A 21,527-nucleotide genomic window follows, 5' to 3' on the forward strand; every position below is an offset into this window, starting at 1 on the left:
GCGGTATTAATTGTGAAACAATTTCCACAATGTCTTAATTGTGTGCCAAAACTCGTAACTCAGATATTCATCTCTATGATCATATCATAGATATTTTTATCCTCTTGTCACAATGATCTTCTACTTCACTCTGAAATTATTTGAACCATTCAATAATTCAGACTTGTGTTTCATCAAGTAAATATTCTCAACATCTACTCGAATCATCTGTGAAGTAAGAACATAACGATATTCACTGCATGCCTCAGCACTCATTGGACTGCACACATCAAAATGTGTTACTTCCAATAAGTTGCTATCTTGTTCCATCTTATCGAAAAACGAGGCTTTTCAGTCATCTTGCCTATGTGGTATGATTTGCATATCTCAAGTGATTCAAAATCAAGTGAGTCCAAACGGTCCATTTGCATGGAGTTTCTTCATGCACATACACCAATAGACATGGTTCGCATGTCTCAAATCTTTCAAAACGAGTGAGTCCAAAGATCCATCAACATGGAGCTTCTTCATGCGTTTTATACCATTATGACTTACATGGCAGTGCCTCAAGTAAGTGGTACTATCATTACTATCTTATATCTTTTGGCATGAAAATGTGTATCACTACGATCGAGATTCAATAAACCATTCAGGTTTAATACTAATCTTGATGGTAGAGGGAGCGTGCGATGTTTGATTATATCAAACTTGGAAACACTTCCAACACATACCGTCAGCTCTCCTTTAGCTAGTCTCCGTTTATTCCGTAGCTTTTATTTCGAGTTACTAACACTTAGCAACCGAACCAGTATCTAATACCCTGGTGCTACTAGGAGTACTAGTAAAGTACACATTAACACAATGTATATCCAATATACTTCTATCGACCTTGCCAGCCTTCTCATCTACCAAGTATCTAGGGTAATCTTGCTCCAGTGGTTGTTCCCCTTATTACAGAAGCACTTAGTCTCGGGTTTGGGTTCAACCTCGGGTTTCTTCATTGGTGCAGCAGCTGATTTGCCGTTTCATGAAGTATCCCTTCTTTCCCTTGCCCTTCTTGAAACTAGTGGTTTCACCAACCATCAACAATTGATGCTCCTTCTTGATTTCTACTTTCGCGGTGTCAAACATCGTGAATACCTCAAGGATCATCTTATTTATCCCTGATATGTTATAGTTCATCACGAAGCTCTAGCAGCTCGGTGGCAATGACTTTGGGGAAACATCACTATCTCATCTGGAAGATCAACTCCCACTCGATTCAAGTGATTGTTGCACTCAGACAATCTGAGCACAAGCTCAACGATTGAGCTTTTCTCCCTTAGTTTGCAGGCTAAGAAAATCGTCGGAGGTCTCATACCTCTTGACGTGGGCACGAGCCTGAAATCCCAATTTCAGCCCTCGAAACATCTCATATGTTCCGTGACGTTTCGAAAACGTCTTTAGTGCCTCAACTCTAAACCGTTTAACTGAACTATCACGTAGTTATCAAAACGTGTATGTCCGATGTTCGCAACATCCACAAACGACGTTTGGGGTTCAGCACACTGAGCAGTGCATTAAGGACATAAGCTTTCTACTGATCGCATAATCTGCTACTATCAACTTTCAACTATATTTTCTCTAGGAACATATCTAAAACAGTAGAACTAAAGCGCGAGCTACGACATAATTTGCAAAAGGTCTTTTGACTATGTTCAGGATAATTAAGTTCATCTTATGAACTCCCACTTAGATAGACATCCCTCTGGTCATCTAAGTGATCACATGATCCGAGTCAACTAGGCCGTGTCCGATCATCACGTGAGACGGACTAGTCATCATCGGTGAACATCTTCATGTTGATCGTATCTACTATACGACTCATGCTCGACCTTTCGGTCTCCGTGTTCCGAGGCCATGTCTGCACATGCTAGGCTCGTCAAGTTAACCCTAAGTGTTTTCGCTGTGTAAAACTGTCTTACACCCGTTGTATGTGAACGTAAGAATCCATCACACCCGATCATCACGTGGTGCTTAGAAGCGACGAACTGTAGCAACGGTGCACAGTTAGGGGAGAACACTTCTTGAAATTTTGTAAGGGATCATCTTATTTACTACCGTCGTCCTAAGTAAACAAGATGCATAAACATGATAAACATCACATGCAATCAAATAGAGTAGTGACATGATATGGCCAATATCATATAGCTCCTTTGATCTTCATCTTCGGGGCTCCATGATCATCTTGTCACCGGCATGACACCATGATCTCCATCATCATGATCTCCATCATCGTGTCTTCATGAAGTTGTCACGCCAACGACTACTTCTACTTCTATGGCTAACGCGTTTAGCAATAAAGTAAAGTAAGTTACATGGCGTTCTTCAATGACACGCAGGTCATACAAAAAATAAAGACAACTCCTATGGCTCCTGCCGGTTGTCATACTCATCGACATGCAAGTCGTGAATCCTATTACAAGAACATGATCAATCTCATACATCACATATCATTCATCACATCCTTTTGGCCATATCACATCACATAGCATACCCTGCAAAAACAAGTTAGACGTCCTCTAATTGTTGTTTGCATGTTTTACGTGGCTGCTATGGGTTTCTAGCAAGAACGTTTCTTACCTACGCAAGACCACAACGTGATATGCCAATTGCTATTTACCCTTCATAAGGACCCTTTTCATCGAATCCGTTCCGACTAAAGTGGGAGAGACTGGCACCCGCTAGCCACCTTATGCACCAAGTGCATGTCAATCGGTGGAACCTGTCTCACGTAAGAGTACGTGTAAGGTCGGTCCGGGCCGCTTCATCCCACAATACCGTCGAAACAAGATTGGACTAGTAACGGTAAGCATATTGAACAACATCAACGCCCACAACTACTTTGTGTTCTACTCGTGCAAAGAATCTACGCAATAGACCTAGCTCATGATGCCACTGTTGGGGAACGTAGCAGAAATTCAAAATTTTCCTACGCGTATCACCAAGATCTATCTATGGAGAGACCAGCAACGAGTAGAAGGAGAGTGCATCTACATACCCTTGTAGATCGCTAAGCGGAAGCGTTCAAGTGAACGGGGTTGATGGAGTCGTACTCGTCGTGATTCAGATCACCGATGATCAAGTGCCGAACGCACGGCACCTCCGCGTTCAACACACGTACAGCCCGGTGACGTCTCCCACGCCTTGATCCAGCAAGGAGAGAGGGAGAGGTTGAGGAAGACTCCATCCAACAGCAGCACAACGGCGTGGTGGTGGTGGAGGAGCGTGGCAATCCAGCAGGGCTTCGCCAAGCACCATGGGAGAGGAGGAGGAGGGAGAGGGGCAGGGCTGCACCAACGAGAGATCAAATCGCGTGTTATGGGCAGCCCCTAGGCCTCATATATATAGGGGAAGGGGAGGGCTGCGCCCCCTTTAGGGTTTCCCACCCCAAGGGGCGGCGGCCAGCCTCCAGATGGCATCTGGTGCGGCGGCCAAGAGGGGGGGAGGAGTCCATCCTCCCCAAGGCACCTCGGAGGTGCCTTCCCCCTTGAGGACTCTTCCCTCTAGGGTTCCCTAGGCGCATGGGCCTCTTGGGGCTGGTGCCCTTGGCCCATGTAGGCCAAGGCGCACCCCCTACAGCCCATGTGGCCCCCCGGGGCAGGTGGCCCCACCCGGTGGGCCCCCGGGACCCTTCCGGTGGTCCCGGTACAATACCGATGACCCCGAAACTTGTCCCGATGGCCGAAACAGGACTTCCTATATATAAATCTTTACCTCCGGACCATTCCGGAACTCCTCGTGACGTCCGGGATCTCATCCGGGACTCCGAACAACATTCGGTAACCACATACAAGCTTCCTTTATAACCCTAGCGTCATCGAACCTTAAGTGTGTAGACCCTACGGGTTCGGGAGACATGCAGACATGACCGAGACGTTCTCCGGTCAATAACCAACAGCGGGATCTGGATACCCATGTTGGCTCCCACATGTTCCACGATGATCTCATCGGATGAACCACGATGTCAAGGACTCAATCGATCCCGTATTCAATTCCCTTTGTCTATCGGTATGTTACTTGCCCGAGATTCGATCGTCGGTATACCGATACCTTGTTCAATCTCGTTACCGGCAAGTCACTTTACTCGTTCCGTAACACATCATCCCGTGATCAACTCCTTGGTCACATTGCGCATATGATGATGTCCTACCGAGTGGGCCCAGAGATACCTCTCCGTTTACACGGAGTGACAAATCCCAGTCTCGATCCGCATAAAACAATAGATACTTTCGGAGATACCTGTAGTGCACCTTTATAGTCACCCAGTTACGTTGTGACGTTTGATACACCCAAAGCACTCCTACGGTATCCAGGAGTTACACGATCTCATGGTCAAAGGAAGAGATACTTGACATTGGCAAAGCTCTAGCAAACGAACTACACGATCTTAGTGCTATGCTTAGGATTGGGTCTTGTCCATCACATCATTCTCCTAATGATGTGATCCCGTTATCAACGACATCCAATGTCCATAGCCAGGAAACCATGACTATCTGTTGATCACAACGAGCTAGTCAACTAGAGGCTCACTAGGGACATATTGTGGTCTATGTATTCACACGTGTATTACGATTTCCGGATAATACAGTTATATCATGAATAAAAGACAATTATCATGAACAAGGAAATATAATAATAATACTTTTATTATTGCCTCTAGGGCATATTTCCAACATTTACTGTCACGGCTTGACAAGCATAGCAAGTTCGTGGAAGTGGAGGTGCCGCCGGCGATTGCAAAGGCACGGGGGCGCCTCCTCTACTACCTCGATGGTTGTGGCTAAACCCGGGCATGGGCAGCCCGGCCCGAGCCCGGCCCGAAAAACCCGGGCCGGGCCGGGTCGGGCTTGACGTTCGGGCCGGGCTCGGGCCTAGTTTTGCAGCCCGGAAGATAGTTCGGGCCGGGCTCGGGCTTCATTTTTTATGTATTTCGGGTCGGGCTTTCGGGCTTCGGGCCGGGCTTGCACGTGCGTACACTAAAAAACAGCGTTCGGGCCGGGCTTTCGGGCTGGGCTCGGGCTTGAAAACAGGGAGTATTTCGGGCTTCGGGCCGGGCTCGGGCTTGGGAAATGAAGGTCGGGCTTTTATAAGCCCGGCCCGAAACCCGGCCCGGCCCGACGTTTGCCCGGGTTTAGTTGTGGCGATGGCTCTTTCCCACCGTGGAGCATTAGCGCGTCATAGGAGAGGGCGACCAGGTAGGCGACGCAAAGGCATCGGCCTGGGTCCGTGAGCCCCCAACCTCGTGGAGGCCTGGCCTCGCGACTAGTGTGTGGCGTCTGCGCCGCCTCGAAGGGGAGCTCACCAAGATCGGCGAGGAGTGGTCTCTTAGTGAGATCGTCGTCGCCGCCGGCAGGGGTAGGGGCAGGACAAGGCTCCCCGACCATTGTCGGCGTCGGCCCTCCGCACAATGCATGAGGGAGTGGAGTGCCTCCTCCGCGAGTGCCAGGCAACGGACGCGCAAGGTTGTCGCGCATATGCGCCCTTCCGCCACCGGAAGGGCCACTTTGACGATGAAGACGACGATGGCGGTGGCACAGACGGCGACGGCAGTCCCGCTGGCCCGGGTGGCCACATGTACGTCGTGTTTGCATGAAAATTGTCCAATTTATTCAAAATTATTTTATGTATGTCGGATTGGTTGGATGGCCGACTCCTTTTTCACAGACGTGTTCGTGGACAAATACTATGTCCGTTTTAAGGGTGCACATTGGAGATGCCCTAACTAGAATCTGAGACTGCATTCCATATATTTGTCCATTTGTCTGAGCACCAGCGACAACCACTCTACGTACTCTTATCCTACACTGAAAAAAACCGGTCTATGCCGTCCTAAAGCAGAGTTGCACCACGCCATTTCAGGCGTCACCAGTTTTCTCTTTTATCAAGCAGGCTCGAGGAGTTCCCACGCGAATTAAACCACATGAAAATAATGGAAAGGGAACCGGAGAATCTACCCGTAGTACAAAAGGAAAAGGAAAAGAATCCACCCGTAGTACAAAGTGCTACGGCAAGATCAAGTTCAAAAAACAAAAAAAAAATGTGCTAGTGCAAGACATTTGGCAAGCCACTAGAGCATCTATAACTGGACTTGGCAAATTCGACCTCTTAAACGTCCGATGAGGCCTGAGGCGCTAACCTTAAATCCATATATTATATGCAACGTAGATCCAATCTTAACTGGAGCTCGTCCTGCTCCGCCGTGCCCATGTCCCGCGGCCGGCTGCATCCCTCAAAGTGTTGGTCCGGTCGTTGGCAAGTCTGAGTAGGACATGGAACACGACCCAGCTCACGGGACTCAAGGCGCCGATGTCTCCCATTCCCTACTCTTTCTCGTCGGAGCCCGGAACCCATATGGTGCCCGTGGACGTGAGATCAATGATGGATCCGTCCTGGGAGGAGCCGGCGACAACCACGATGACGCGGTTATGGCGACCTGGGTTGCAGGCCATCCGTCGAGGCGCCGAAGAATGTGACTCCGCATCTCCAACGTCCACCGCCCCACGAGGGCTGCCGCCGTCTCCCGCGCCCGCTGCCTCGCATGGCGAGCACACCACGCCATGTTCTCGTCGGACACCGCCCATGCGTTCACCTCCTGCTCGATGCGCCAACGGAGGGGTTGCACGTCTGCCACAACGTTCAGACTCCAAACGGACCGCACTGCCTATGGTGAGGCAGCGGTGACACACCTCGCGGTGGATCCATGCGCCATTTGGGCGGACATAATGGATTCCCGACGCAAGGAGTCTGAGCGCTGCCATCGGGCGGCCTCCTCCCTGGAGCAGCGGAGCGCAAGCTGGGCCGTCATCTCTTCCATGGGGCTATGTGGGATGAGCTCGAGGTCGACTGATCTAGAGGTGTAGGACTCGGGTCCGCTGCCCGCCATGCCAGAGAAGGCCAGAGATCGTCGAACAGGAGGTTGGGTGGTGGAGGGGAGTGGTGTGAAGTAGTTAAAATTTGTTTCGGGGAGCGAATGGGGATGAATATATGCGGGATCGGGTGGGCCAGCATGGGCCGTGTCCGACATGGCGGGCGTGCCCGGTCACGCTCGGGCCTCCCATGTGCACCCCATATTTTATTTTGGCTAAATATGAAGGGCGTCAGTCGATCCGTATGTTTGTAGCGGATTTGAGGCGTCCAACTAGGTCAGTTGTTTATGATCGATCAGAGCAACTCCAATGGGGCGATCCATTTTGTCCGTTTGGGTCATCCGGACATAAAAGTTGGCCCAATGTAGGGGTGGAAACGGATCGGATAGTGCTCTTACCACTTCCGTTTTCATATTTTCAAAACGAATACGAATGCCAACACAGATGTTATCGGATACGGATCCGGCTCGGATGTTATTCGAATACGGATACGTATCGGATATTTTCTTGATTCGGAACGGATACGAATAATAGCGACGTATTGCTTTAGTATACTAGTCAATAGCTATGTGACATGAAATAATTAACTTGTGACATACAATAAGTCAATGATAAATAGGTTTATGAATAAATCTTATTATAATGTATAATAATTTCTAAGTTTAATCATACAAAGAGTAATTTTTGACCACTTATTTGGCTTCTATGTTGGATAATTGGAATGTTTGGGCTAGAATTTTGAAAATTACCTCCCATAATCTTATTCGGATACGGATATATCCACTTCCATATCCATATTTGTGTCAAAAGCTTATACCATATTTTATTTTTTATTTGTTAAATAAATTTGGATACGGATAATTTCCATTTCCATTTTGGTTCGGATGCGGATGTTTCGGATACGAATAGGCATTTTCTCGAATACGAAAATCGGATATTTCGAATTATCCGCGACCACTTTCCACCCCTAGCCCAATGGGACGACCCAAACGGACACAGCGTCCGTCCGCTGTCCGTTTCGTATCCGCTCAGACCATTTCCATCCCAAATTTGGGACACATTTGGGTCACAGGCGGACACAAAGCGAACGCTTTCTGTGTCATCTCCGTCCGCCTCTGCCCGCTGCATGTGCCTGCTTGGCCCACTTGCCATCCACCCACCCGTCCCATCCCATCTCTCTCCTCCTTTTCCTCTCTCTCTCCAACCCACCCACCTAGCCCATTCGAGAGCTGGAGCATGGCCAGAGCCGGGGCAGCGCCGAAGAAGCGCCGCAGCTGGGCCAACGCCGACGTCCTGCTTCCCCAGCGCGGGGCCGCCATTTGTGCTCACCATGGGCGTGCCCTTGCTAGCTAGCTGCCCGTCGCATGCGTGCTAGTTAGCTAGCTAGCTAGCTAGCTGTGCGTGCTTGCTAGCTGCGCGCGTACTAGCCGGCCGGTGGCTGGTGATAGCTGACTAACTCGCGCGCCCGACCGCCTCGCCGCTCGCGTGTTGGAGCCATGGTCGCTGCGTCTATCCGCCATGCGTGCCGCCCCCGCCGTGTCGAGCTGCGCCGCCCTGCCTCGTCTCGGTGTTGGAGCTCGCCGCGCCCAGCTGCGTCGAGCCGCCATGCTTGATGTGCTCGCGGAGCCGCGCTCGCCTGTCTCGTCTCGCGCGTTGGAGCTCGCCGCGCCCAGCTGCGCCATGGAAACCGCGCCGAGCTGCCATGCTTGTTGTGCTCGCCGAGCCGCACTCGCCCTGCCTCGTCTCACGCCCCTGCCATGCCGCCCCGCTCGCACGTCTCCTCGTTGGAGCTCGCGTGCCCGGCCGCCTGTGCGTTGTGGCTCGACCGCTGGACCCGCCTCGTGCCCGGCCGGTGCTGCTGGAGCAGGTGATCGCGCCTGCCAGGCGCCCCTCCGCGTCTAGCCGCCATGCGTGCTGCCCCGCCGTGCCGAGCCGTGCTCGCGTGGGTGCAGATCGTCCCGACGTGCACCGGCGTCGCTGCCTGCTATGTGTTCGACAAAATGACAGGACGGACATGCGCAAAATGCATCCGCCTCCCATTGGGTTCACCGGCCGACCCAATTAAAAAAAGCGGACGCGGACGTGCGGACGGTCGACCCAAACAGACGAAAAACGAACAAAATCGATGTCCGTTTGGGTCGACCCGTTGGAGTTGCCCTCAGTGACCGAATCGTTCATTCGAACGATTTGAGGCGGGTTTGGGATGGCCGGTTGCAGATGCTTTTGGCTCCGAAGCTCCTCGTGCCCGCATTGCCCAGTTCGTAGCAGTACAGCACGATGCACACAAAAATGCACCTCCAGTACAGCGCTCCTTCCATTTTGTGAATCAGGTTCACCAGAGGACATGCTCCGTGGGTCGGGTCTAGACGCTGGCTTGGCTGCTTGGCAAGTGACAGGTAGTAGCACTAGCACTGTAGTAGTAGGACGCCGGTAGCTTGCTTTTGCCTCTTGCCGTCGTCGTGTACCTGGGTGAGGGTGACAACACGGGCATGGGTGGTGACACGACACCTGGGACCTGGCAGCGGGCAGCGGCAGGAATCTCTCTCGAGTGCGACTGCGGACAGGAGCAGGACAGCCCGGCCGAGCAAAGCAGCGGCAGCTCCGCGTGACGCGACCAAATTGTGGCGCCGCGCAGTCGCAGAGCAAATGCACTACTGTAGTAGTAGCAAGCAAGCATCCTGCTCAGTCCTCGCCTCCGGCGTCGCCCAAGTGGAGGGGAGTACTACCGTCTACCAGGTAGTACTTCATTCTAGCTTCGCCGATCCGACGTGAATCAATCAGTTCAGGGCAAATGATCCGCCGCTCTACACTACACACTGTATTTCGTTTCATCTGTAAATAAATTCGTCCGAAGATCCCTCGAACTGCTCGAACATGAACATTTGCAGGCTGGCGTAATCTGAAGGGCTCTACATTACGCCGTTCAGTAGTTCAGTTCCTATGTTCCTGTATGTAGGCAAAAGGGTTATCGATTTCCATCCGTCGAGCATTCCTTGCGACGCATGCTTCTCGTCTCGTGGTTCAATCAGTAGAATGCATCTGCTCGAGTGACAACGACGTCCACGTTGCTACGTAGTACCTAGGCAGAATTATTGTGCCTCCCACACGCCGCCAAAATACCATCCGCAGCCTACACTGGAGATGTCTACCACTAGACCGTATTCGAGCAAATATCATGGAACAGCAAAACCAAACCCTACGCCTAAGATGTCACCTCACGGAATTTGATTATATGCGAGGCGTTTTAGATCGGCATGCCCAAGAAAGGTGGCTAGTCAAGCAGTAGGCGCTCATTCCTCTGCGCCCCCACAATCTGCTAAAGCGGAGCGGGAAAGCAATCAAAGAAGCCAAAGCGATGTGAGGTCCCTGCCTGCTGCTGCTCGCTGCTACGGTTGCTTTGATCCAATGCAACGTCCAAAAGCAAAAGCAGAGAGCAAGCCAGCAGCACAGCACAGTAGTACTGTGCTACAGTGAGAGCGTGAGCGCGAGGCCAACCGGGCTGCATGCCGAGGGACTGAGGGAGACGTTGTGCCAAGCCCGCGCATTGAACTGCTCCAAAGCGCGCGCCTTTCTCGCGGTCCGATGCGTTCAAAGATCTCTGCGGCGAGCGAGAGCGAGAGGGAAAAAAAAAGGAATGAGTGAAAAGATGGGCGATGCAACATCATCATACCGGCGCTTGGAGTGCGAGGGCGAAAAGGAATTTTGTTCAATTCAAACCCGGGCCTCTGCCTCTGCCTCTGCCCCGCTCCATCATAAAAGGACCACACCACTACTCACGAAGCCAACGCTCCATCGCAAGCCATTTCCATTCCCTTCCTTGAGGAACAGAGAGTAGTTCTCGAGAGCTGAGAGGCAGCAGAGAGAAGAAGCTGCCATGGCTTCCATGACTCAGCCCATGCCGTATTACCCCACCACCAACCCCATCATGCACGCGCAGCCGGCCACCACGTCCAGGGGCTCCTTCGCGCCGGTGTTCACCGTGCTGGGCGTCATCTCCTTCCTCGCCGTCGTCGCCTGCGTCGCGGGGCGGCTGTGCGGCCGTCGGCTCTCCAAGAAGAAGGCCTACGCCGACCAGCACTACTACGGCACCAACGCGGTCGGCGGCGACCTGGAGAAGGGCTTCGAGGTTAAGTACCCGCCGATGAAGCCCATGCCAAGCTCCCGCGCGGTGGTCCATGACATGGACGACGGCTTCGAGATCAAGTTCGCGCCGGGGAAGCCCGCAGCGTGGAAGACCGACGCCAAGGCCGACAACAGAGGGCGCCAGCAGCAGCAGCACCACCACCACCACCAGGCCGGCATGCCGAAGGAGTACGCCGGTTTCAGGTACCCCGCGGCTGCCAACGGCGCCGTCAGGCAAGGGCAAGTAAGGGGCGGAACATTCGTCTCCGCAAAGCCCGGTTCATGATCATCACAGTAGCTTAGGTTCACAACTTGATGTATCTCATCATATGATAAGAGTGTCTGCTAGGCAATTTACTAGGCATCCATGATCCATCGGCGATCATAGCGTTTTCGTTCTTCACTCTAGTTTTGGGGCGCGCTCTGCAAAGTTTGTACTAGTTCCCAGTCACTTCCAGATTGTATTTTGTACATTAAACCCATCAAGCAGTGAAGAACATCCCATTCTCAAAGTAACCACGGCTGCACGAAAGCATCAATCGTCGATGGGGTCCTGGGGAGCTTCGTTGGCCTTGCGCTTGATGGTGATGACTGGACACTCGGCATGCTTGACGCAGAACTCGCTCACCGTGCCCACGAAAACCCTGCAACGAAAAACACCAGCCGTTTAGTTCAAGTGTAAATTCTGCTTTGCTTTACCCACAAGAATGGACCACAATATACTAGTTCAGAAAAGAAGTTACACGGCATAGTTCAGTGATGTGCACAGTGCACTTTGTCAGAAGAAGAATCTAAGCTGCATATAAAATATATTGTGGTCACACAGGAAGGAACAAAACGAATGTACCTGAAAACATACAAAGGAAACCTTATGTATATACTAGGTTGCATCATAAGGATGCGTTCACAAACAATGATAGAATGCATTTGGATTTGAAAATTTATTCTGGGAAGATGAAACCCTCACACGCTCTGTTATTCTGGAAAGACATGATTAGATTGCGGAAAATTCACATTAGTCACAGCTATCAGCTATGGGTGCAAACGTAGCATATGGCATCAGTCCATGTGAAGACTTCACCATTTCTCGAAACTAAAAAACAAGTATAGCAAAATAAAAATACCCTTGCATCAGTGCTATAAAGTGTTGCAGAGATGTAATGTATGGCAGAATTATGTCCCATCATAAATACTCCCTCCGTCCCACAATATAAGAACATTTTTCAAGTTAACATAGCTTGAAAAACGTTTTTATATTATAGAACGGAGGGAGTATATCTCTTAAACTGGAAGAAAAACAGTGAGTTCGCAGGATTTGTAATCAAACTACATTGCCCTGAATAGTAGCCAAACAGCTCAATGACGTAGGGCAATAGCATACACGTACATGAGGTTGCCTGTGTATCACAGTACTAGTTCTACACAGATAGACCACTTACATCATAGGCAGGGGTATGATTAACTTCTTTTGAGGAAGGGGTACGATTAGTTCTGTACGAGTAGGACGTCAAATCATCGAGTCTTTTTATCAGTGGCACGTTCTCCTAGAGTAACACTTAAAAAGTGTTTATCAATAGGCTTTTTCACAATAGCTAGGCACGCTTCTACTGTTGCTTGATTTACAAGGCAGCATCTTGTCTAGGGAGCACGAATATCGAAATCCCTCTTAATGGGCAGGCATGCGCACAAAGTGGTAAAGGACTTACACCCTGCATCTATGCACTCTGGAATTTCAGAATTTGACCGTATTTAGTACAAACACAAATCAGAGGGAATGGCAAGATCCGACTGTACCAACGGGAAAGGCCACAACTTAAATCTAGACATGTAGGAAGGTGCATCAGCATAACAATGCACTGTGTGTATTCTCTGATCATCTAGTCCATTAAGTTTTTTTTTCTATTACAAAAATGAAAGGAATACGATCATTTTCTTTTCTCTAAGAAAAGCATATCATGATGACAAATTGGGAAGGAGGATTGGTATGCCAAATACAGAGGATAAAATGCATACAACTTATTCGAAAGAGAACTGCGTAAAGAATTCAACAGTATCAGATTTGAGTTCAAGGTTAGCAAATCAAGCATAACATCCAAATTATAATGTTGTTATCCACAATAACAGTTTCACAGTCGGCTCCCAATATCCGACATCAAGTGTGCTTGATGTATTATAGAAATCATTTTTGGTTAAGTTACCAAGGTGATCAGCACAAATTTGAGGACAAAAAACTGTTGGCTATTTTCCGATGTTCTGTAAGACATAACTGTGGGTTATCCAATAGATCTAATTCAAAGCGCCTCTATTCAACCCTCATCTTAGAGATCTCCGTCATAACTATATAACCAGAAGTCCAAAACTGACAAGATCAAGATGCAAACTGATGTTCTATAATTGCATGTACAATGATTATCGCAAATACTGCAAACATTTGGTTAAAGAAACACAGTTGTCTGATACAATCATCTACTACCTCCATTCCTAAATATAAGATACTGGGGCAGTTTAAATTAAACTGCCCCAACGTCTTATATTTAGGAGTGGAAGTACTAACATGCATGAAAATTAGCAAGATGATATTTTCTGTGTTTGGCATGTTAGTAAGATAAGTATGCTTGCTTCAGAATACAGCAACATTAACCCTGCCACTCTACTAATTTACTAAGGCAACAGACAAAAAAAACAGAGGAGGGACAATACTGTAATATCATAACAATATCATAAAATAAACTTTTCAAATGCCCCCATCAAAAACACAGTACATTAGATCCAGCCCATTTTTCCAAAGAAAGTTGATTGTGAATATATATCTTAGTTTGGATGAGATGCACACCTAGCTGATGAACCATTTTATCAAAACATACATGTAGCCATGTTATTACACAATGAAGAATACTCATACACCCTTCTATAAAAATGATATTCAAGCCGACACGGTATAAGTGATTTTAACATAAATTACCTCTGAAATGGCCCGAGGCCTCTACTTCCCACAACTAGAAGATCAGGCTGGACTCTTTTCACCTCATGGCAGATAACCTCCTTTGGATCCCCCTGTTTGGTCCAAGCTTCACATTTTATCTGCAGCATAATTAGATAAGCTGTTAGGAACCAAAATGGCAACTGTTCCTGACTGGAGCCTATAGTACTGGAGAAAAAAAACAAAATGTAACTACCCCCAATCGATGGCATTCGTTCACGAAGTACTCAAGTAGGTGAATCCCTCTTATCCTGTCTCTCTGCTTCATGCTCTGGAAGTCCGTCGGTGATGCATATATACTATCCATATCATCAAATCCTTTTGAATTGGCAACAAAGACAAATCAGAAATATATCAGGCAGATAAAAAGATTATGATCCAAATATCTAATGTTTAAGCAAATACTTGATATTCCATAATGTACTGTTTCACAATGAACTGGGAGAAAATGATACTCCCTCCGACCCAAATTAATTGACACAGTCTCTATACAATGTAAACTGGATATTGTATAGAAGCTGCGTCATTTAATTCGGATCGGAGGGAGTACATGCAAATGCATGTGACATGAGTCTACAAGAAGCGATTTACTGAGCAGAATTCAGGTTGAACATCCACGTTAAATGGGCACCTAGCCTGACAGTGCATCTCAAGGTAGGATTCCTATGCAAACAATTTGTTAACCAGATATCAACTATACCATATTATAACATAAAGCACTAGCACCAAATGAGTTAATTTACTACCCAGCTATCTTACAAGGAAGGAGCTATTTCAAGCAGCAAGAAGAAGTGACAAAAAAGAACGGTTAGAAGACAAAGAGTAAGCACTAGCACCAACTGAGTTAGTTTACTACCCAGCTATCTTACAAGGAAGGAGCTATTTCAAGCAGCAAGAAGAAGTGACAAAAAAGAACGGTTAGAAGACAAAGAGTAAGCACTAGCACCAACTGAGTTAGTTTACTACCCAGCTATCTTACAAGGAAGGAGCTATTTCAAGCAGCAAGAAGAAGTGACAAAAAAGAATGGTTTAGAAGACAAAGAGGGAAAGCATTTTAAGTGGCATCACAAGAAGTGCTCCTAAGCTTTCTTGGTCATTCGCTACTGAATTTCAAGTATCAGCTGAAGTGCCTTTTAGTCCAAAAATCACGAGAACAGAACAAAGATTCAGGTTAAATCACTGGAAAGTACAAAAGCTATTTCGTCGCGTACACTAGTTTGAGCGGCATAGCAAACATGGAGAAAAAGAAGCATGCAAAGTTAGTAAACAACTCAATGGACAACCAACTCATGTGGATATGTAATACCCTGCAGTTGCTATTATAACGGCATAACATGCCTTTACCTTCATCCGGCCATTCCATGGGAATCAAAAGGACTAGCTGTTGCAGACTCACTACTATATACCGCCAGGTTAATTCATGAAAATCTTTGCAAAGCAAAATTAAACAGCTTAATTTTTTGGAGCTCTTTCTCTCCGATAGTTCTACTATAAAATTGAAGGGCAACTCTTCTTTCTTGCAAATTATTTAAAATATTTTGAATTGATTTTGGAAAAACTATTCCCAGAATTTTGCTGGAGGTACGCCTCTAAGGGCATGAGAAGAAAAACGTTAGTGCCCACAGAGTAATAAAGTCATTGTATTCCTTCTTAGACATAAATAGGTATCTTTTGTACTAAGACAATTCTCAGACCCCGGTCTGGCTTTGGAATATATAAGGTAGACTGTGGTCTTCCTTCTTATCCAAAAAAAAAAAGTCATTGTATTCCTGAAGAACGGTTGAATGAAGCAAATAGCACATTGTGCAGTTATAATAGCAAGGCAAGAGGATACTCTTCCACCCCAAAATGGACTAAATAGGATACTAGACATAAATAGGTATTACGAGCCAAATATTGCTGCAAGAGCGGCATTTCTTCAAACACGAGAAAACAAGGTGTTGCAGAAAATAATGCTGGGCAGCAGAAACAGCTGAGGAGTGGTAGATAATATCTCAACGGGTAAGGTGTAGGCTGAAAAGGCCCAAGCCAGTATGCCTTCATAAGTGAACCCAACTGGGGCGCATCAATCAAATGACATGCTCTTCTAAACTGTGCAGTATGCCTTCCATTCAAAAATACACTGTGTAGTACCACCACATGTGTTTGTTAAGATTAGATGATATAAAACCTCTGCAATCTGCATTTACACAACTTACAAAGCACTAGTATCACACCACTCATGCAGTACCCTCTATCCAGAAACAGCAAAATCTACATAACCAGCAGTCCAGTTCAGTACATTATCAAGGGTAGACAACAGGCCATGAAGGCAGAGCCACTTGGTACATTCCGCCACAGCTTCTGGTCATGGCACTTGTAGTGGTACACTTAATTCAGATGCCGCAACAACTACCAACAAGGCACCAACCACCAGCTAGTGTGAGTAGCCAGCCTACTGCAATTGTACATGCCATTGACTAACCCTGAAACAGAACAAGCTCCCCATAAAGTACCGTGTCAACTATATGCAGCCGAAAAAGGATGCTACGAGCGGATGCATCAGAAGTATAATCTCCCCCTTCTGCCGACAGTTCGTGTGATTCACACCAAAACACTAGTCTAGTACACAGGTCGCAGCAGCAGACGCATCCCATGAACAGGAACAGTGGGATTGCAGTAAGGATAGCACGGATCAATGCTAAGAACTCATCGCGCATTCGATCTGAAACCACTAGGGCGTGCTACGAACAGATACGCCGTGATCGAAGAAGAGCCACCGCCCACATCGCGACGGCACCGCATACCAAGGCCACACGACCACCACACTGCGCCGACAGAGAGGGAACCGGCGCATTCCGTCGAGCACCTCAAGCACGCAGCAAGCAAGCAAATCCACCCGTGGGGCATTCCACGGGACGCACGAGGGGGGCGCGCGGTTGCACGTACCGTCCTCGTCGGGGACCTGGACGTGGAGGAAGAGGAGGTGGAAGCCGTCGGTGTTGGAGCGGACGAGCTTGGAGAGCATCCAGTCGAAGGCGGAGCGGCAGCTGATGGAGGGGTGCGGGTACCCCTTGAGCGACGACTCGTTCACCGCCATCATCACCCGCGTCGGCGCCGACGAATCCGCCATTTGCGCACGCCCCCGCTTGCTGTTTGCTTCCTTGGCAAGAAGGGGAAGAGGAGTTTTGGGGAAATTTTGACGAGGACAAAAAGCAATCTACGCTTTCCTTCTTCATTTATACTGGGTCCGGTCATTTTCACTCTTTTTGCTATGGCCACAAAAAGCAATCTACGCTTTCCTTCTTCATTTACATCATCGAGACCCAAAACCGCTCAGTTTTGGAATATCCTTGTGAATTTACACTACTAACTTGAATGGAATTGTATTGGCCATCCAATTAAGGAGAACTGTAGAATTTACAAAACTCACTCGTGAGAAAATGTCTTCATCGTTTGGCTGGACTTTCAATTTTGTACTCCCTCCGTTTTTATTTACTCCACATATTAGAGTTGATTGAAGTCAAATTTTGTAAAGTTTGACCAAATTTATAGAAAAAATATAAATATTTAGCATAACAGATATATATGATGTGGAAGTACATTCAACAACAAATCTAATGATATTGATTTGTTATTGTATATGTTAATACTTTTTGTCTATAAACTTTGTTAAAGTTTGTAAAGCTTGACTTTGACCAAAACTAATATATGATGTAAATAAAAACGGAGGGAGTAGTACCATAGAGAATGGGGCCTCGCACTGTTGGTTAGACGCGCGGGTGTATGGCTAGCCCGCCCGTCTTCGAGGCTCAGTGAGTATTGTGCTCAAAGTTGTTTCTTCTATTAAAAAATGTTTGTCAAGAGTTAGTCTTTATTGGCCCGTTCTTATTTTAATTTGTAAGGACATCTCCAACGCAAACCCTTGTAACAGATATTGTAGTATTTGTTAGTGAATGGTGATACGCGAGTCACCCATTCAACCATGCCCACATACATTTCAAAGCAATTTTGAACAAAATGCACAAATTTTATGCAAATCGGATGATTTTCATTTAAATGGGATCAAATAAATTACGACACATTTCAACTAAACAAAAGCGGACGAGACTTTTCCAACCAAATCTAAATGATCGCCGATCGTGGCGAAGTCCGTCTCCCATGTCTTGTCTTCCTCTTGTCCGGCAAGCTCATTAGACATGAGCCCCGGGAGGTGAAGCCGCGGCAGGGAAAGAATAGGAGTGGCCATCCTGGGACCCAAGGCGTGGCAGCGTCCCATGTACTACTCTTCCTCGCTCCATTCTGTCGTGTCGATGTGTCGGACATGGACAGATCAACATCGTGGTCATGGCGGCGGGGCGCCAAGTGTGGTGCCAGCACGGCCGATGCAGAGCTGGTATCGTTGTTGGTCGCCTACTCCTCCTCTTCGGGCAACTCTGCGTCGATCTCCATGAGCAGTGTGTACCTCTCCGCCCGCAGGACAAGCAGCTGCCATCGCTCATGGCGGGTCTCGCAGGCGCTGCACATGGATTGTACAACGCCTGTTACTCATCCACGAAGCATGGATCCTCCGCGACCATTGTCGCGACGACATCGTCGTTCGCCTACTTGCCGTTGATTTGCCTCTCCACAAGCTGATGATCGTCGATGAGTTGGAGATTGTAGCTTTAGTCCTACTGCGTCTGTCAAAATGCTGACACTGGTGGTGCCTGCAGCTCTTCCGCCATTACGGCCTCGAAATTCGCACACGCCTGCTCCAAGGTGATGCCAGCATGGATCGACGAGGGCGGTGGCGCTTCTCTCCAGCAAGCTCGTCGGCAAGCCAACCTCTATCCGACTGGCACGATGGGCCTGCTAGGCGGCGCAATGTCGACCAGCTCATGCTTCTGTTCGGCGAAGAGGCTATCCCACATTGCTTTGGAGCTCGAGGTCATGTGGATGTGGTGCACGGAGGAGATCCGGAGTGGAGGTGTGGTGCAGTGTGGATCGTGTTGGGCCTAGCCACATATAAATACCGGATGCCGACCAGGCTAAGTGATGGGATGTGTGGATGCGGGTGTCGATCATGCTAAGCGGCGCTGAATGCGGGCACCGGAGTGGGTTTCTCGGCAGTCGCGCTTGCTTAATGTCAGCATACGGACAGATGGGCAACCCGGTTTGAATGCGGATAGAGTCATCCGGTCAAGTCTCTCCGACAACGAACAAGTGCGGAGATTGACGGTATAGAAAACCTTCAGTACCCTCGGTAGGGTGGCGAACGCAGTTGGAAGTACCAGAACGGAGATCACACGAGGGAGTGACCTAGGTTCGAGCCCTCATATTGAGGTAATAGTAATACCGTATGCCTTGCTTCTGATTTGTATTGATGGTGGAGCACCTCGTGCGAGGGGGTTACAATGGAGTTGATATATGAATATACCAAGAGTATGGTTCTACGGAAGTAGATGGGAACTACCCCTAGCCTCAGTGACGAGGGCTAGGGTTTACAAGGGATCTAACCGACCTCCCGCCACCGCCATCTTGGTTTGCACGACAGATGGTCTCCAGGTCCTTATCCTGGTCTCCGAGCTCCCTCATTTGGCTGGGCTTCTGCAAGGGCTCCTGGGCCCTAAGGCGGGCCTACTACCGGCTCCCCTTGGAGAGGCCACCCTAGTGTATTGCCCCGTCAGTGACCGAGATGTGGCACGGGCGACGCTCTTTGCCGGTTCGTCGCTTCAATGCCAGCTCCATTGAGAGGTTGTGATTCTAATTTCATACTAAATCTGCTTTTGCTCATCAACCTTTAGTTTACACGCCTTGCAAAAATGCAGTGAAAGGTTGAGTACAAAAGACCAAACAAAGTGTTAAGACCAAGGGAGCTAGGTTACTTTTTTACCTTTAGTTTACTGTTGATAGTACAATAATATTTTTTTGACCTAGTAGTGCAACAATATTATTATTTTTTGCGGGAACGTAGTACATCCATAGCACATCCCCGGCTTCCAACCTTCCATGTCACTCACATTCTTTTGTCAGAGCGTGTGCAGATTAATCTCTACTCCTAATGGACGAATTGGTTGAATAGTCCCCCCCACTTTCAACCGGTTTATTTTCAACCGTTTTTTTTTCAACCGGTTTTTCTTCGTCCCACCTCCCACCACCCCCTCCCACCGGTTTTTCTCTTTCTCGTCTAGCCGACAATACCCAACATATTTATGATAATCAATCACAATTAATCCACGTATGGTAAGGCTATAAACTTAGAAATCTCAAATATGATAATTATAGTAATAAATCAATCCATGTATAGTAAGGCTATAATCTGGCCGACAATACCCAACATATTTATGATAATCAATCACAATTAATCCACGTATGGTAAGGCTATAAACTCAGAAATCACAATTAATCAATCACAATTAATCCACGATTAGGGTAAGGCTATAACTAAGGAAATTTCGAATATGGTAATTATCACCAGAATCAAAGCTTTCCAAAAAAGTTCTTCTTGCCATACCCTAATCGTGACCTTCTCATCCTGAGGCATTATTTCTAATCAGAACTTTCCAAAACTTTGTCTGACTAAATCACAATTTTCCTTCCTTCCCTATCATCTCAATCGAATCATGAGCTGTAGGTAAGTCATTTCGTTCTCCACCTCGCACGGGTTGTACTGATTTTTATCATGGTTTGGCCCCCTGCCGTACAAGCCGCTTGATTCCTCATCCCTCGCTCAATTCCTCCATCAGCGAGGAGGACCAGGAAATGGTGATTGCCAGCCCCGCGCTCGTCACGTGAACCCGTTCACCGTCAGGTCATGCTGGTGTGTTATGGGTGTAGGTGCACCTTACCTTAGCCATGGAGGTTTGCCGGTGGACAACGGAGGCCTCGCCATGGACACCAGTATCCCTCCCCTCTTCCTGCGCCCTACCTCTCCTTCCTCAGTCTCTACCTCTCTCTCTTTTTCTCTGTTCCAGGAGATCTGCAGCCGACGCTGCATGCCCTGCCTGTTCGCTGTCGGTCACCTCGCATCGATGTTCGATCTCACCGCTGGATATGCACGACTCCGCCGCCCTGTGCCATCCTCGTCGGGCACCATCATGGCGGCGCGAACACTGTATGCAGTGGCTACAATCATCGGCGGATTCAACAGCGCGGTGGGCACTAGCGAGTAGCGACCCAGCGGGCAGCGGCTGTGCTGGCCGCTGTCTGCCGCCGAGGCGTAATGGCTCGGGCCTAGACTCCGAGTTCGTCATGGCGCTCGGCGCAACTTCCCTTGCGCCGGCTGACTCATGCATGCATCTACAAACTAACTAGCTAATTCCTCCCTTTGACTGCTATTTTCTCTGGTTGTACTGTTCCACAGCTTAGGCATTTAATATTTTGATGCAAGGTGGAGGTGGGGGAAGAAAACAACAAGAAGAAGGATTGTGGGAGGAAGTGGCGTGTCATGTGGCGGCTGAGAAGAGGGAGGGGCATGAAGATGACGAGGAGATGCATTTATCTACCACATCATGAGCATGAGATATCATCACATGTAAATAGTATATGAATCATATCACACATCCTTTCTTTTTGTA

General features: G+C 48.2%; 2 protein-coding genes across 2 annotated transcripts; one reads left to right on the forward strand and one right to left on the reverse strand.

The window, feature by feature from the left end:
• The first annotated feature begins 10,590 nt into the window (after positions 1 to 10,590).
• Positions 10,591 to 11,521, forward strand: LOC123137938 (uncharacterized). The gene has a single exon (XM_044557835.1). It carries the CDS (start codon positions 10,762 to 10,764, stop codon positions 11,293 to 11,295), a length of 534 nt encoding a protein of 177 aa, XP_044413770.1. The 5' UTR covers positions 10,591 to 10,761; the 3' UTR covers positions 11,296 to 11,521.
• LOC123137937 (universal stress protein A-like protein) lies at positions 11,275 to 17,197 on the reverse strand. The gene is made up of 4 exons (XM_044557834.1): positions 16,918 to 17,197; positions 14,186 to 14,307; positions 13,972 to 14,090; positions 11,275 to 11,653 (listed from the first exon to the last, which is right to left on the reverse strand). Exons 1-4 carry the CDS (start codon positions 17,099 to 17,101, stop codon positions 11,545 to 11,547), a joined length of 534 nt encoding a protein of 177 aa, XP_044413769.1. The 5' UTR covers positions 17,102 to 17,197; the 3' UTR covers positions 11,275 to 11,544.
• Between the last annotated feature and the right edge of the window lie 4,330 nt (positions 17,198 to 21,527).

The sequence above is a fragment of the Triticum aestivum genome, chromosome 6B (assembly GCF_018294505.1).
Source record: "Triticum aestivum cultivar Chinese Spring chromosome 6B, IWGSC CS RefSeq v2.1, whole genome shotgun sequence".
Taxonomy (NCBI): domain Eukaryota; kingdom Viridiplantae; phylum Streptophyta; class Magnoliopsida; order Poales; family Poaceae; genus Triticum; species Triticum aestivum.